The following is a 14,819-nucleotide window of genomic DNA, read 5'->3' as shown; positions in this document are numbered from 1 at the left end:
TTTTTTAATAGAGACTAGCATTTACGTACACACTTTGTGTGTATGAATACATTTTTTTAGAAAATGAGAAGGAGAAAGGGAGAGAGAGAACGTGGGGGAGTGAGATGTTTTTGTTTTTGGTTTTTTTTTTAATTTTTTTTAAATTTAAATATTAGTGATATTTTAACATCACCTGTAGGTGAGGCTTCAATAAAAAATAGTAAAATTTGGTCTTGTGAAATTACATTATTGCCCATCATTTTTTTGTGTGATAGAAAACTAAATTGTTTTTTCACCCTCTTTTGGTTGACAAAGAATGTTTCATTAATTAGTAGAGATAATAAGACAAAAAATAAAATGTGAAAGAATGGAAAGAAAGAAGACGAAAATAAGAAGTGAGAAAATCTTATTCTTTAACTAGATCTCATTGGTGCCACCTAAACGAAAAAAAGGACATAAAAGAGGATGAGATTGAGCGTTTCTTAGGACAAGGATCCTTCCCGGAGGGCTAGGATCCTTTCCAGATCCAACCATGCGGAGCCTCCTGACCACGCAATCTTGGCGGCTCATACAGACTAAAAATCAATTAAGATTTTTTTTAATTTTTTCACAAACCGACCCATCAATATAGGATGAATTCCAAAATAATACGCAAACAGCATCAACACACCATAAAAACATGTTGGAAAATGATAGTGACTTGGGAAATGGACAAAAGATAATTCCCCCTCAAAATGTATGGTCATAAAGTAATCAACTAAACAATGCAGGAGGAAACAACTCATGTCAAATACGCACAGCGCGCAAGTTAACGCTCCATGCGCCACGTAAACGACATCCCCTCACAGATGAACAGAGTAACTTCGCGGGTCCACGCAGCCTCACTCAAAATCCAAAACGCTGCACTTCCATTTGACCACGCTGTCCACCGCGGACGCGGAAGCCCTGTTACCTTGTACCTCCCGGCGCACGTTACCCCTTCCCCACGGTTACCTTGTACCTTCTCTCTCTCTCTCTCTCTCTCTCTCTCTCTCTCTCTCTCTAAACCAGTTTCCACTACAAGAAAGCTTCTGCGAGAGAAGTCGGGAAGTTATCCTCTGCTTCGCTGCATTTGGTAATTCTACTTAATTATTTCCTTGTGAATTTTCCAGCTATTGCTTTTCCTTCCTTAGAATATAGAATTTCTAGTCTTTTTTTAACCATTAATCTCTGTTTTACTTCTGAATTTTGGTTTATTATTTCGTTGTTTTTTCACTAATTTTTGTAAGGATTTTATCTGTGTAATTTGTTGTAAGATTTTAAGAAACCAAGAAAAAGTTAAACGTAAAATTCACTGGCCTGCTTTAAATTGCAAATTTTTAACACTAGATGAAGAAATTTAAGATTACTAAGGAATTTTAAAATGACGAGATTTTATTTTCTAGAATTCGTGAATTTTCTTGTTTGGTTAAGCTAAAAGAAAAATGAAATTGAATATGGAATTTATTATTTTTAAACTCTCAATAATAGAAATTGAGAAATGACACCTATTTACATGGAATTTAAACTTAGGAATTGAAGGTCCCAAATTCCAAGTTTTTTTTCCACCTGGAAATTCTAAATTTCTATGTTTATGAATCCAAACAAAGGAATTGGTGCATGTCAATTTATAAATTCTGACTTTTACCCAAATTCTAAGTTTATTTCTCTCGTCCAAACATAGTGTAACTTTATAATCTGTATAATTCTGGGTTATTGTTTAGGATTTGAACATAAAGTGAGAAGTTGAATTTTGAGTTTCGCAGGTGTTGGTGTTCATATTTGCTAATGTGAGACTGAGCCCCATAATTTGAAGACATAGTATGATTAGGGTGAAAGGAGTAATCTGATTTTCGACGACATTATCTTATTTGTGCTCAAAGTTACACCTCTACTGGTTGAGAATCGGCCATGCCTCATGCGGCTGCTACGCGGTTTTTGCATGATTGGAGAAGCCACAGTAATCGTGGATGCCGTAATCCTGATGCTGTATGTGAGATTTCTTTGTAGTCTTCATTGCTTCGTGCTATCTTCGCGCTTAAGAGTTTACTTTTTTATGGAGTACTAATGGAGTTTTGTAATTTTTCTTTGATTAAAAGTGTCTTGTAGGAAAGGGTCGAGTACATATGGTTGGCATCAATCTTCCGTCGCATGGTTTGGTATGGTTTTCTCATTGGTGCAGTTATTTTTATCTTTTCAGTTGCTGTTCGGTGATTTGGCATGCATAATTATCACTAGAGTTCTGGTTTTCTTTTTTCCCTTCGTGGAACTGTGGTGTGCATGCTCGTGTGAAATTTACTCATCATTCATTGTTTCAAGGTTTTGTTGAGTGGATGATTGATTCTAGTGTAGTGCTTGCTTGGTCTGCGTGTGTGAGTTTAAGGGGTTTTTCCTGAATAGAGTTTGAGGCCACGGAAATTCATTTTCTTTTGTTACGTTTGATTGTCAGCGACAGGGTGCCTGCAGTCTCCATCTTTTAAGCAGTGTACGCATCCCAATAGGTCCAGTTTCTTCCAGATGCAATGTTTTCTTGTGCAGATCTGTTTTAGGTCCAGGTGGACGAAACGGAGTTCCTGTTGTGAAATCTGCTACTCTTGTCTTAACAAGGTATCTGGACACGTTCCCAATTGAATTCTCAATCCGTTTTTTGTTTTGATTCGACAACTGCACACAACAGCGTACAAGGTTCTAAATTTTGGGTATTCCATTCTGTTTAATTGGAAGCAATGCCTCACCATGTTTTCTCTCGCATTAGTATGGAAATGTTTGGTGTCTAAAGAAATATACATGTTGACATATTATGCAGGTCCTATGATGCTTTACGTGGAAGCCCTGCTTTGCTTAAATTGATCCCAGCAGCGGCTATCATTGCTTTTGCTGTTTGGGGTATTGGGCCACTATTGCGTCTCGGCAGGGTTATTTTTCTTCGAGTATGTTATTCTTGCATCACACCTTGCCTGTAGACATTGTTTGATTATGTTATTGAGCTGATTAATTCTTCCATGGTGAGTTTCTGCAGCGGAATGATAATACTTGGAAGAAAAGTAGGTCCCACTATGTCATGACTTCTTACCTTCGGCCCTTGCTTCTCTGGACTGGAGTGATACTTTTGTGCAGGTTCACTTCTACAGTAGAAGTAGTTAGTTTCAAATTACACTTCAGGGAACGAAAAATGATGTAACCTATTCGCTTGTTTTGTTTCCTGCCGCGATGTTCATTTCAGAGCATTGGATCCTGTAGTCCTACCTTCAGAAGCAAGCCAGGCTGTCAAGCAACGTCTTATAAATTTTACACAATCGTTATCAACAGTGCTGGCATTTGCCTATTGTTTGTCAAGGTGAGTACAGTTCTCTGCTCTTATTGTGCCTCAAAAAAATTTATTTCATGATTCCGTTGGTCAACTAATAGATTGGTCTCCGATGAATTGCATTTTGATATTTGTTTCTTCCAGAAGTAGTGAAGCAACTTCTTATATTAGTTAAAAGTAATTTGAACATTGAGAATGGCCAAAAGGCCTCGTTCAATAAGTTTAGTTCTTCTGCCAGGATGTAGTAATTTCATTTGTTGGCATAGTTTTTTATTTTGCTGCTATGCTCTATACGCAGATGTGTCTGTGTGAGTATTATTTTTATTTTTACCGCACTGGTCTTTTTCTTTTGTCCACACTGGTCCTGTAATCACCGTGCTCGTTGATTGTGATGGCTCTGGTTCTGCGGTTTAAAGTTTGATTTTCTACAGCGATACTTTTTGTTTACAGCTTAATTCAACAAGCACAAAAGTTCTTTACGGAGACAAATGACACAAGAAATGTATGTTTTCTTACTTTCTCAGTAGGCAACTCCTGTATTTACTTGTTTTAATGTTATGTTTTCATTAGGTCGTATGCATTCGTTTGCATTCATACTTTGTTTTGGCAAAAATTAACTTTCCTTTTCAATTTGCAGCACTGAAAAGGACAATGTCATTAGTACCTCTGCAAATAATAACAAAATGTTCCTCGCTATCATATACATTACCTTCTTTTTACCTTATTGTAATATATGTAGCATAGTTTTTCTTTTCCTGTCAAATTTCTGTTATTGTGTGATTTTGTAATAAATAATATAGTAATATAACTATCTTGGTGGCACTTATATCACGTAATATCATTTTTCTTTACAAAAATTGTGTTTTGCTTGGGCAGATGGGCTTCAGTTTCGCTGGAAAGGCTGTTTATTCTGCAGTTTGGGTTGCTGCGGTATCATTGTTCATGGAATTGCTGGGATTCTCAACCCAGAGATGGGTAACGGCTGGGGGTCTTGGCACAGTATTGCTCACCCTTGCTGGTCGTGAGGTAGTGATCTTCTTCCCCTGACATTGTAAACTGAAATAGCTGCAGTTCATTGATCATAACTACAAATTCTTGATTATCTATGTGTATACTTTTGTTCAGATACTATTAAAATTTATAGTTTCTTTCAAGGTTTTTCTGATCGCGTTGACGTTAATATTTATTTTTTGACTCAGATATTCACAAACTTCCTTTCAAGTGTAATGATTCATGCCACACGCCCTTTTGTTGCTAATGAATGGATTCAGACTAAGATTCAAGGTTACGAAGTTTCTGGTACTGTTGAGGTTTGTATATATCTTTGTTAATCCATCATATGAGAACAACAGGGAGGAGGAAAAACATAATGTATGTGCATAATACCTTTGATTGCTTCCACCTTAAACATAAGCGGGGTTCAACAATTTAGTTATTTCTGCAAAACAAATATTTGGAAGTGAATTTCTTATCTGCAATTTGGCCCTTGTTATTTATTTTTTGATGAATTTGTTTTGTTTTACCAGCATGTGGGTTGGTGGTCCCCAACAATTATAAGGGGCGATGATCGTGAAGCAGTTCACATTCCAAATCACAAGTTCACTGTAACTGTTGTCCGGAATCTTAGCCAGAAAACTCATTGGCGAATCAAGACCCACCTCGCAGTCAGTCACTTGGATGTAAATAAAATTCATGTGAGCATTCATTTTGTTCACTGGTTTGTTACTTGTTCTCTGGAATATTGTTTCTTCTATCATGTCATACGATAACCTCGGTGGCATTGCTGTCTACAGACTATAGTAGCTGATATGCGTAAGGTTCTGGCAAAAAATCCTCAAGTAGAGCAGCAAAGGTTGCATAGAAGAGTTTTTCTGGACGATATTAATCCGGAAAACCAGGCTCTTATGGTAAGACTTTTATGCTGTCATTCTTTTGAAGTTACGAATTTTTTCAACTTTAAAAATACATGACAGAAACTTTTGGTCTTCCAATTCTTCACTTTCATTCCCAAGGTCTTCATAGAGTAAATGGGAAAACTCATTTGATTTTCCAGTGGATCTTCAATCTCTATATAATACGCTCCTCTCTTTTGTTTTTGTTTTTATCAACTTATTTATTTAATAATTGTTCTTATCTCAAGTTTATGTCTCATAAGCGTACAATTTTGTTACAGATTTTGGTGTCTTGCTTTGTTAAAACATCTCGTTTCGAGGAGTATCTCTGCGTGAAGGTAATACTTTTTTTATTGGTAGAAGCTTTAGGAATGGACGTCGATTCAAACTATATAAAGTAATGATGTCTGAAAAGCAAAATTATACAATAGAATCAGAAATAGTATAAATCTTGATCAACTTTGAAATGGACGTCGTTACAAATTTTTGTATAATTCGTGTTGTTTGCTAATTCTGGTTTCCGAGTGCCTGTTGTCTGCCTGTACTTTGCAGTTGTTGTTTATGGATATCGCAATGCCTTTAAATCTTTCATTGTTAATTATAGGCTGTGAGGAAACCTTGAATGTCTATCTCATGGACTATATTGATGAAATAATACAGGAGGCAATACTTATGGATCTTCTTAGAGTTATTAGCCATCACCGTGCCCGGCTTGCCACACCCATCCGCACAGTCCAGAAATATTACAGTGAGGCCGACTTGGAAAATGTGCCATTCGCTGACACCGTTTTCACTCGTTCTAGGGCATCCACTAATCGTCCGCATCTACTTATTGAACCATCTTACAAAATCAGTAGTGACGACAAGGGCAAGGCTTCAACTCACACAACGCTTACAAATGGAGAAAAACAGGCTGAAGCGGCCTCAACATCTGACTCCAAGGGATCAAATACTAAAGCTGGGCCAGCAGTAACTCATGCACAAACTGACGACAAGGCTGTAGTGACTTCAAGTTCCAACTCAAGCACAACCTCTAAGGCCTCCGAAATGCCACCCTCTGAACCCCAAACAAGGAATTCCGCATCTGATGGTTCAGTTCAAAATAACTCTGAGATGGTGCGGTCCAAGAACGAGAGTACAAAACATGCAGGGAAGGATACAACAGGAGTTCATTCCAAGGAGGCATCTCCACAAAAGGTGACGTCTAAGAAGCCCTCTGTTGCTTCACCCGAGACTGGTAGCGAAAAAGCAGATATTCCTTTGACCACTACGCAGACAAAGCAAGATGGCGAGAAACCTGTCGCAGCACCATCAGCAGCTAGGCCTCCGTTAGAAGAGAATATTATCCTTGGTGTTGCTTTGGAGGGTTCAAAGCGAACGCTTCCAATTGAGGAAGATACGAATCCATCTCCCACTGCAGGATCAAAAGAGTTCAGTGCCAGTCGTAATGGTAACGGGTCTCCTTCCGTTGGCACGGATGCGAAGGATGGTTGAATGGTTGTGGTTTCCAGAGCCATGGCAATGAATAGCAGAACCGAGAAGGCTACGATGTCATATTCTAAAGCAGTTATTGTAAGTAAAAAATTGTATGCCGCTGAGTTTTTGAAGGTGGCATTACATGGGAGAAACTGGTCGTTTCTCCCATCACTGTAATGAATAGCTCAAAGTAATGAAGAAAAAAGGTAATTAATAAACACTTGGGGTTTGTCAATTATTTTGTTTTCAATTTTTTGTTTTAACGTTTTCTTAAAATGAAAACTAAAATCTTGTTTAGTAAGTGAACCAACTCTTAGGCCTAGTTTGGCAGCTCGGACTGTACTGACTATTTCAGTCAGATAAGATAATTTGTCATCGGATAGTACTGACTATTTAGTCGAGCGTACTGACTAGTTTAGGTTTAGATAATTTGTGCCACGTACATTCTCCCTTTTATTAATTTTTACTAGCAATTGTACACATGCTATGCAAGTGCTTATTAAAAATTTGAAAAATAAAATTCACAAAGAGAGAAAATAAAATGGTGGCTAAAACTTCTTGGTGACGGCCTTCAATGATTTTTCATCATTGAAGAGGCTATTCATATCTTTAGCGACTATTTTTAGATAACTATTTCATCACTGGAAATTTATTTTATTTGGGAGAAAAACGTGAAAGAGAAAACAGTGGTTATTTGACTGTAAGGCTTTGAAAAGAAATAGTAAAATTATTTTGTGTTTAATTTATTATATTTCCCATTACTTTTATTTTAATTATTTTTCTTTAATTTTGTTGACAACTTTAACATAGTTTGGAAAAAAATGAAAAACATTTGGAAAATAAAAAAAAATTGGCTGGACTTGCCCTGAGTCCGAGAAGGCCCGGTTCGTGGGCCCATTTTACATACCAGTGCCCAATTTAATTTAACTTGAGTCCTGATCCAATTTAATTTATAGCCGTTGTACAACCACAAGCCCAACCAAACTCAACTCTCTCTCTCTCTCTTCTCGCGCTCGCGCTCGCTCTCTCTCTCTCTGTGAATTCAGTCCGGCTCTCTCTTTGCTCTCCTCCATCATCTCTCTCTCGATCGCTACAGTTTGATAACGACGGTGCTTGAGTGACTTTGGCGGAGGCCGTCGCTGTGGCCGTTATCAGCCGAGCAGCCTCCTCCTCGTTTGTCGTTTGTCCTTTGTGGAGGTAAATATCTCTTTCTCCTTGTTCTCTCTATTTCTTGATGGAATATTTTGTTCAGTAGTTCGATTTGTTGATTTTTTTTATCTTTTCAGTTTGTTTAATCTGTCCGAGTTTTCCCTAACCTCTGAATTTTGCCCTAATCTCTGAATTTTGCCCTAATTTGTGAATTTTGCAATGGAACCTAATTTTCCGGCCGCCGATCCTTAGTCGGAATTTCTAAGAAATGTGCATAACATTGTCAGGGAGTCGGTGGCGAGTAATAAGAGTCTTGTTCTTGACATTTTTTTTCTGTAAACGATGTCAGGGAAGAAGTTGAGAGGTTCAAGAGAACCCCTTTTGCACAGAAGGCGGAGAGGGACCAAAATGTAAAAATCGTTATGTCTTTTGTTTAATTAAAAGTTTCTTGGAGGAAAAGGTTGAATACATATGGTTAGCATCAATTTCCATCACATGGTTTGATATGGTTTTCTTATTGGTTTAGTCACACACACACGCATATACACATAAATTGTCCAGGTGCTGTTCTTTGATTTGGTTTGTATACTTGTCACTAGGCTTCCGGTTTTTCTTTGCCCCTTTGCGGCATTGTTGTGTGCGTGTTCGTGTTTCTAAAATTTGCTCATCATTCTTTATTTCAAGGTTTTGTCGAGTTCATGTATACTGCTTGCTTGGTCTCTGTATGTGTGAGTTGATTTGAGGAGGAAGAGGAGTGGGGGGGGGGGGGGTTTCTAAATAGAGCTAGGAGGCTTGAAAGGGAAGGACATCCGGCGAAAAAGGTTGTCTTTACCTTTGGACTTACTCAAGTGTTGTAACTCTTTTAATTATTTTGCATAAACTTGGCATACAGCAAGGTTTCCTTCTTAGCTAACATCCTTGATTGTGTTATTTTCAGTTTACTGTTTATATGATTTTTGTTTAATTTTGAAGTTCTAAAGGAGTGCGAGTCATAATTTTAAATTTGTATCATATTTGCTTAATAGATATGTTGGTATATGTTGGGTGACCAATTCGGACTTAAAGTTTGTAATTTTACTGTGCTTCTATTTTGTTTAGATAGAGCGTTGGATTTCTCTTTGTAGATTGATGCTGCTTTGCGTGGTTTACATGCAGGAATATTTAATGACAGTTGTTTTTGGGATATATAGGTGAGACCATCAATGCAAGGAGCGTACTATGTAGGGAATCAGGATGGTGGGTTCACACGGTTTGAGTTCTCAACTACAGCCAGCAGGGGTTCCTGCACACCATCCAGAGACCAGTCCCCAATCCTCCCTTAGACCACCACCTGCCACGAGTAATCAGTCCCCATCATCCCAAGTGAGTATTTTGTTTCAGTGTCCAATATGTAGTTTCTGCACATGTGCGAATAAATATGTAACGTAAACGTGCTCTACCATAACTGATAAGGTGATATGTGTTGCCTGCTAAGGCTTTTCTGATTGGTTTTATTGATGAAGTTAGTTTTTTAACTTCAACATACTGTTAGTGCTTGCATCTTCTCCAGTTGTCCGTCTGTTTGGTTCATATGAATGCCTGGACATTCTACATTTTAGGGAAGCAAAGAAATGATTGGCGTCGCACTGTTAGGTTCGTTGTTCCTCAAAGGATTTGATGATGAAGATTTACAAACATGTTTTAGTGTTGTTTCTTTTTCTTCAGTATTGCACAAGATGAACATGCCTGGCTTTGGTGCCATTTATTTTTATACGTTACAATTTCAGTTTACATTCTTTTGTCCTCTAAACTCACAACATAAACAGAAAGAAATGGTATTGTAAGGAATATTTGACACAATTTGTTATTGTTAAGATCAATTTCGTATAATTAACTGTTAGTTATCGTTTTCCTGATCTCGTTGAAATAAAAATACGTAAAACACATGTAGCGCCCTTTGATTAAAGTACACCTTCATACATTACGCATACAGCTCCATTTAGCAAGCGTGGGAGCGTGTGTAGAAAGGCTAGTTCTAAATTACTCTAAGCCAAAAAATTCACTGTATTGAAATGGAACAGTCTGTCGGAGTCGTGGTACGCAAGGCGATTTCGTCGCTGGATCTCTCTTTCTGCTGGTGAGAAACAATGGTTGCCCATCGACACATAAGAAGCAGAATGTACAATATAATTAGGTCAATGAAGCCTATACAAAAATGGGATTGGATAACTCCAACACATTAATTGATTTCAATTAAGATTGACACATGCAATCAGGAGCAGGGTATGTATAGATCGACTGCTTCTCCTTCCTCAGCCTCATCTGCCCCTGTCTGGTTTTGTGTCCATCCGAAACCGCGCGTTGGAAATCAGACCATTCCATGCTCTTATTCACGAAAAGCTTGCCCAACAATGCCATGTTTGGTCTAATAGTCTTCAAGTTCATATAAGCCCGGTGACCCACCTGACGATACAAGTTTAATCCTGTCAGCTCAGAATTTCATATATATTTTTAAGGAAACAATTCTTCTCTAGTGACACTGATTTTATAACAGGGCAAAAACATGCTATTTACAACGGCAAAATTGATGACGTGATAATCGGAACTATTCCCCCGCCATCTTAAAGAAGACAAATATTTACCAAGTACTGAACTCGATATGCTTACCAGTGCATTGTGCATATTTCCGGGAGAAGCAGAAATGAAGATGTCGCTTTTCATGCTCACGTAATAGTCAACAGCGGCCAACAAAGAAGCCTTGCCTTCAACTTTGGCCCTTTCCTCTGCAGAGGCAAGGCCCTTCTTATCATCCATATCTGGAAATAATCTTCTCAAAGTCGAGATCCTTGCTTCTCCACCGTAAACCTAAAAAAAGGAACGTAAAATTGTTTCTCCAATTTCAAACCATCATGAAGACATGATGTCAACATTTAGTGAGAAGGAACCTAAGGAATCGCATGAGATGCTTGGGGCTCGTTTGTCAACATTTTCAATTTGTTTCTATTGAAGAGAGAGGGAAATGAAAATGACTGAGGCGAAGAGAAGGAGAATATCTAAACAAAACTTTTCTGAGTATTATTTTGTAACCATTCTATGGTTTTTTTTTTATCTTTATAGAGTTATTTTATTTTATTTTTTTAAATAAAAACAAATCAACAAACGATCCCCTTGCCATTAGCCCCTAAATAACAGCATAGACATTCTGCTTTAAGACAAACCTTGTGAGAAGCAAGATAGAGTCGGGTCGTATTGTTGAAGCCCAAAGCGGCCAGCAGCAATCCAATCTCTTCAGGAGTCAATGGGCAACGCCCCTGATTTCTTAACTCCTCGTCTGTGAACTGAGATTTTAGGACCCTACCCTGCCAGATTACTTGCCGATATTTTGCAAGGGCAAGTTTCTCAGCTTTACCACCACCAAAATCACAGGCTGAATGGGCAGCCATATCCTGTGTGTATGTGCATGCAAAGAAGATATTAGGAAATACTAATCCTACAAATGTAATTAAGATTCTTAGGACAAGCTTTAAGATTCTCCAAAAATTATTTTGGGCAACATATATTTCAAAACACTTAAATCAGCTCAAAGACTCCGAAACGATTACATAATCAAACATGCCAAGGATATAAAGCTAATTAAGAACATACTTTATCGAAGCGTAGATGCAAAACAACATATTTCCCAGCTCCCTGTTTCTCAATTTCATTTGCTTTGTCCTGTGAGCCAGTACCTGCCTTTTGGTTTCTATTCGGATAGCGGAGACGATTAACAAGGGTTTCTCCCAATTTCCTGATATGAGGAACAAAGGCTAAAGCTTCAAAGTTGACTTTACAACGTAGGTGCTGTATGCTTGGAGGCAAGTTTTCAAAAGCCAAACGATGAGAAAATGGGGAGATAGCAGCAACTCCATATCTGTGGCAGTGAAACACCTTTTAAGTCATGAAAAGATATTTGGTTAAAATTTAGGTCCCAAAAAGCAACCTATTGTAGTGAATCATATGCATGTGCTTCAGATTGGTAGCTCAAGTTGTGCCCAGAAAAGACACTCTAACATAATACCAAAGGATATTTCTGGCTTACAGTTAGACCTAGAAAACCGTGCTCTTTCCGTCCACAAATGACTGTCTTGAAGTAGTTCCTTCATCTTTCTTGCCTTGGAGCAGCAAGAAGTACACGGTAATCAATTTCTGTAATTTAATATACCTTCCCTTCGAGATCCCTTCTGAAGGTGCAAACATCTATACTATTATTAAGAGAACCTTCCTTGTCAACTTTTTTTCCTATTTTGCTCTCACTTTTGATACACAATACTTACATAAGGAGGGCAAAATAGTAATTTTGTATCTTTTGCCCCTTTTTGCCTATTTTGCCCTCACTTTTGATACACAATACTTACATAAGGAGGGCAAAATAGTAATTTTGTATCTTTTGAGAAAATGACAATCATATCCCTATTTTTCCTATTTTACCCTTATTTTTTATACACAATATTTATATAAGGAGGACAAAACAGTAATTATGTAATATTAAGATAAAATATGCACTTATTAAGAGAAATTGTCCCACCATCATTTTTTCATACTTTTTTTTAAAATTTTAAAAACTAATCACACTCCTTAATAAAAAAAAACAAAAAATAAAATGAAATTGTTCACACACAAAGTGTGTGCTCATCGGCTGGTATATAATGAATAGAAGTGAATTCCGCTTATGGTATTGAAATTTTTAAAACATTGGCTCGATCCCTCCAAGGTTATTTATTGAAATCCCAAGACATAATAAAGCTTGAAAACCCAATGCCTTGACGTGCAGAGACAGAAGTATTTCTGTGGTGCACTACTAAGCTCTAAATATATACGATACACATTAACCAAACAACCAATTTCCCAAAGTTATGTCCCTAACATCATAATATTACTATGCCAAAACTTTCCTTGTTATGACAGCTTCTTTCTGCTATTTACCCCAGTAAAGAGATGACAACTTATGTCCAAGTTTATAACAGAAGCTATCACAATAAAAAATTTAAGAAATGTACACAGCATGATCCAATACAAGATGGAATCTAAACTTTAGGACCTACAACATATATGATACGGGGCAATGGTATACGATACAACTTAGCTCTCAATAAAGGGTCAAAGCATTTACTGACCTCTGCAATATGGGCAGGACGTTTTCCAGATACCAATCAGAAGAAGCATGAACAGGTGCTGTTTTTATTCTTGTAATCCGTATGCCAGTAGCATAATAATCCCTTGTGCTCCAAGAAAATTCAATAGGAAGGGCTTTAACTATAGAAACTTCACCCTGTAGGGCTTCAATAAAGTGATCCACATCAAAAATTTCCTCAAAGGAACTGCAAAAGCACAAGGAGTTTCACATCAATGGCTCCCCTTTGGATAAAAATAATAATTTCTAGGGATGGTTCCAAGTTAGCGTACCCACTATATACCTCGAATCTTGCCACACAGGATTAACTTCAAGGTGTGGAATAACCAAGGTGGCATTCAAAATTTTAGCAACAGCAACTGCATCACAAATCTTTTTTATGAAAAAAAAAAAGACCAAATAAATTAAATTAGATAATCTCATTTTGTACACCCATCTGACTATAGAATTACATGTAATAGCAAGACTTTCCTCATAAACTTATTAAAACTCACCCCCATTTTCTGCTGGTTCAAGCCTCCATCAAGGAACACCTGAATATACCCAGTAGATTCTTTTGGCGACGCTGCAAGAAAATGAACGGTAGTACATCAGATAACAATCAATACAATGTAACATATAATATGGCCTTATCTTTAATACTCACATGATAAACTTCTAGGCTCTTCAGGACAATGCTTCCATCCTTGGTCGGGCAACGGAGCCCAAAGCTTTCTCTGTTGATCCACAGACTACACAAATTCAAAACCAACATGCAAATACATGTAATCAGATCAATTGTTCATAAGCAAACATCAAATCAAAGGCACAAAAAAAAAAAAAAAAGAAGGAAAAGGAACTGACAGATTGAAGAAGTAAAGCCGGACTTAGAAGGCGCGAATGCCGGGGTTGCGGGGCATTCCACTCCTGCAGAAAAAACCCATTTCAGTTTAATAATTATTCAACAAAATTACGCATTTCCATTAACAAAAACTTCAAACCTGTGGGAGTGGTTTGCTGGGAAGGAACTTACCGAGAAGATGGAAGGAGAGGCGTGGCCCAATGGGCCAAAGAGGTTTGGCAGGAAGGCCGGAAAGAGGACCACCAAAAGGCCGGCTAAAGCGGCTCTCTGAGACTGGTTGGGGTAGTAGTAGCCATAGTAGTCTTTGTGAAGCTTCATGGGTTGGTTTGATTTTGATCGAAGACCTAAAGTTTCACCATTGATTGCGGGTTTTGGTTGAGGGGGAAGGGAGGGCGGTGGAGAAGCTCACCGTCGTCAACGAGGACTGTGAAACGGATCTAATTTTAACGCGAGAAAACTGATAAGGGAAGGTGTATTAAGGCTTACGGTTTGATTAAGTGGAATCCGGATCCTCTTTGTGAGGTTCTCGGGCACCATCAATTCTGTCCCAAGTCTTAATATCATGCGGTAAGAAATTATTTTAAATATTTTTATTTAAAATTAAACATACAGTACTTGATACAAATTGATTGCATAATATAAATAAGCGGATAAAATTTACAGATTTCATAATTCTCACCAAAAGGATCCTGTTGGGATTAAGTGCGTGTGAAATATTTTACTTTTGTTTCTAATTTCATATCAAAGTTCATAATCTCATAAATTCATACGAAGCAAAACGTTAAGCTTATGTTCATACCACCAATGTTCACAATCGCCTACCAAACTACTTAATTAAAAGTGCATGCAACCAAAATGGAATAAATTATTTTTGGGATTTATGTCTATCCACTGTATAAATCTCAAAAATTAAACTCATTTAACATAGTAGATAGTGATGAGTAAAAAATATTCATTTATTTTAACTTTGGGTAATGATAGGAAACTAAAATTTTAAAATAAATTTTA

General features: G+C 37.4%; 2 protein-coding genes across 3 annotated transcripts; one reads left to right on the top strand and one right to left on the bottom strand.

Moving 5' to 3' along the window:
- Positions 1 to 774: 774 nt before the first annotated feature.
- LOC126603157 (mechanosensitive ion channel protein 3, chloroplastic-like) lies at positions 775 to 6,892 on the top strand. Of its 2 annotated transcripts, none has more exons than XM_050269912.1 (14): positions 775 to 1,093; positions 1,764 to 1,986; positions 2,097 to 2,156; positions 2,453 to 2,604; positions 2,804 to 2,927; positions 3,017 to 3,114; positions 3,221 to 3,334; positions 3,755 to 3,806; positions 4,181 to 4,330; positions 4,504 to 4,614; positions 4,831 to 4,998; positions 5,098 to 5,211; positions 5,478 to 5,534; positions 5,857 to 6,892. In XM_050269912.1, exons 2-14 carry the CDS (start codon positions 1,909 to 1,911, stop codon positions 6,688 to 6,690), a joined length of 2,112 nt encoding a protein of 703 aa, XP_050125869.1. In that variant the 5' UTR covers positions 775 to 1,093; positions 1,764 to 1,908; the 3' UTR covers positions 6,691 to 6,892. The 2 variants fall into 2 exon arrangements, with proteins under 2 accessions (XP_050125869.1, XP_050125868.1); XM_050269911.1 differs by having other exon boundaries at positions 2,447 to 2,604.
- A 2,954-nt stretch (positions 6,893 to 9,846) lies between these two features.
- On the bottom strand, positions 9,847 to 14,304 carry LOC126603161 (O-fucosyltransferase 31-like). The gene is made up of 10 exons (XM_050269917.1): positions 13,983 to 14,304; positions 13,814 to 13,876; positions 13,617 to 13,701; positions 13,465 to 13,535; positions 13,254 to 13,342; positions 12,954 to 13,157; positions 11,446 to 11,710; positions 11,019 to 11,246; positions 10,468 to 10,665; positions 9,847 to 10,263 (listed from the first exon to the last, which is right to left on the bottom strand). The coding sequence occupies exons 1-10, from the start codon at positions 14,127 to 14,129 to the stop codon at positions 10,054 to 10,056; spliced, it is 1,560 nt and encodes a 519-aa protein (XP_050125874.1). The 5' UTR covers positions 14,130 to 14,304; the 3' UTR covers positions 9,847 to 10,053.
- Positions 14,305 to 14,819: the final 515 nt, after the last annotated feature.

Source organism: Malus sylvestris, chromosome 15 (genome assembly GCF_916048215.2).
Source record: "Malus sylvestris chromosome 15, drMalSylv7.2, whole genome shotgun sequence".
Taxonomy (NCBI): Eukaryota; Viridiplantae; Streptophyta; class Magnoliopsida; order Rosales; family Rosaceae; genus Malus; species Malus sylvestris.
This window is presented reverse-complemented; position numbering and strand designations above follow the sequence as displayed.

Coding starts and splice junctions, on each gene's coding strand:
- LOC126603157 (XM_050269911.1), top strand. CDS start 1,909: ATGCCTCATGCGGCTGCTACGCGGTTTTTGCATGATTGGAGAAGCCAC. Junction 3,335..3,754: donor TTTGCCTATTGTTTGTCAAG/GTGAGTACAGTT, acceptor TTTTGTTTACAG/CTTAATTCAACAAGCACAAA. Junction 4,615..4,830: donor AAGTTTCTGGTACTGTTGAG/GTTTGTATATAT, acceptor TTGTTTTACCAG/CATGTGGGTTGGTGGTCCCC.
- LOC126603161 (XM_050269917.1), bottom strand. CDS start 14,129: ATGAAGCTTCACAAAGACTACTATGGCTACTACTACCCCAACCAGTCT. Junction 13,536..13,616: donor AGAGCCTAGAAGTTTATCAT/GTGAGTATTAAA, acceptor ATTTTCTTGCAG/CGTCGCCAAAAGAATCTACT. Junction 10,264..10,467: donor GAAATATGCACAATGCACTG/GTAAGCATATCG, acceptor TTGTATCGTCAG/GTGGGTCACCGGGCTTATAT.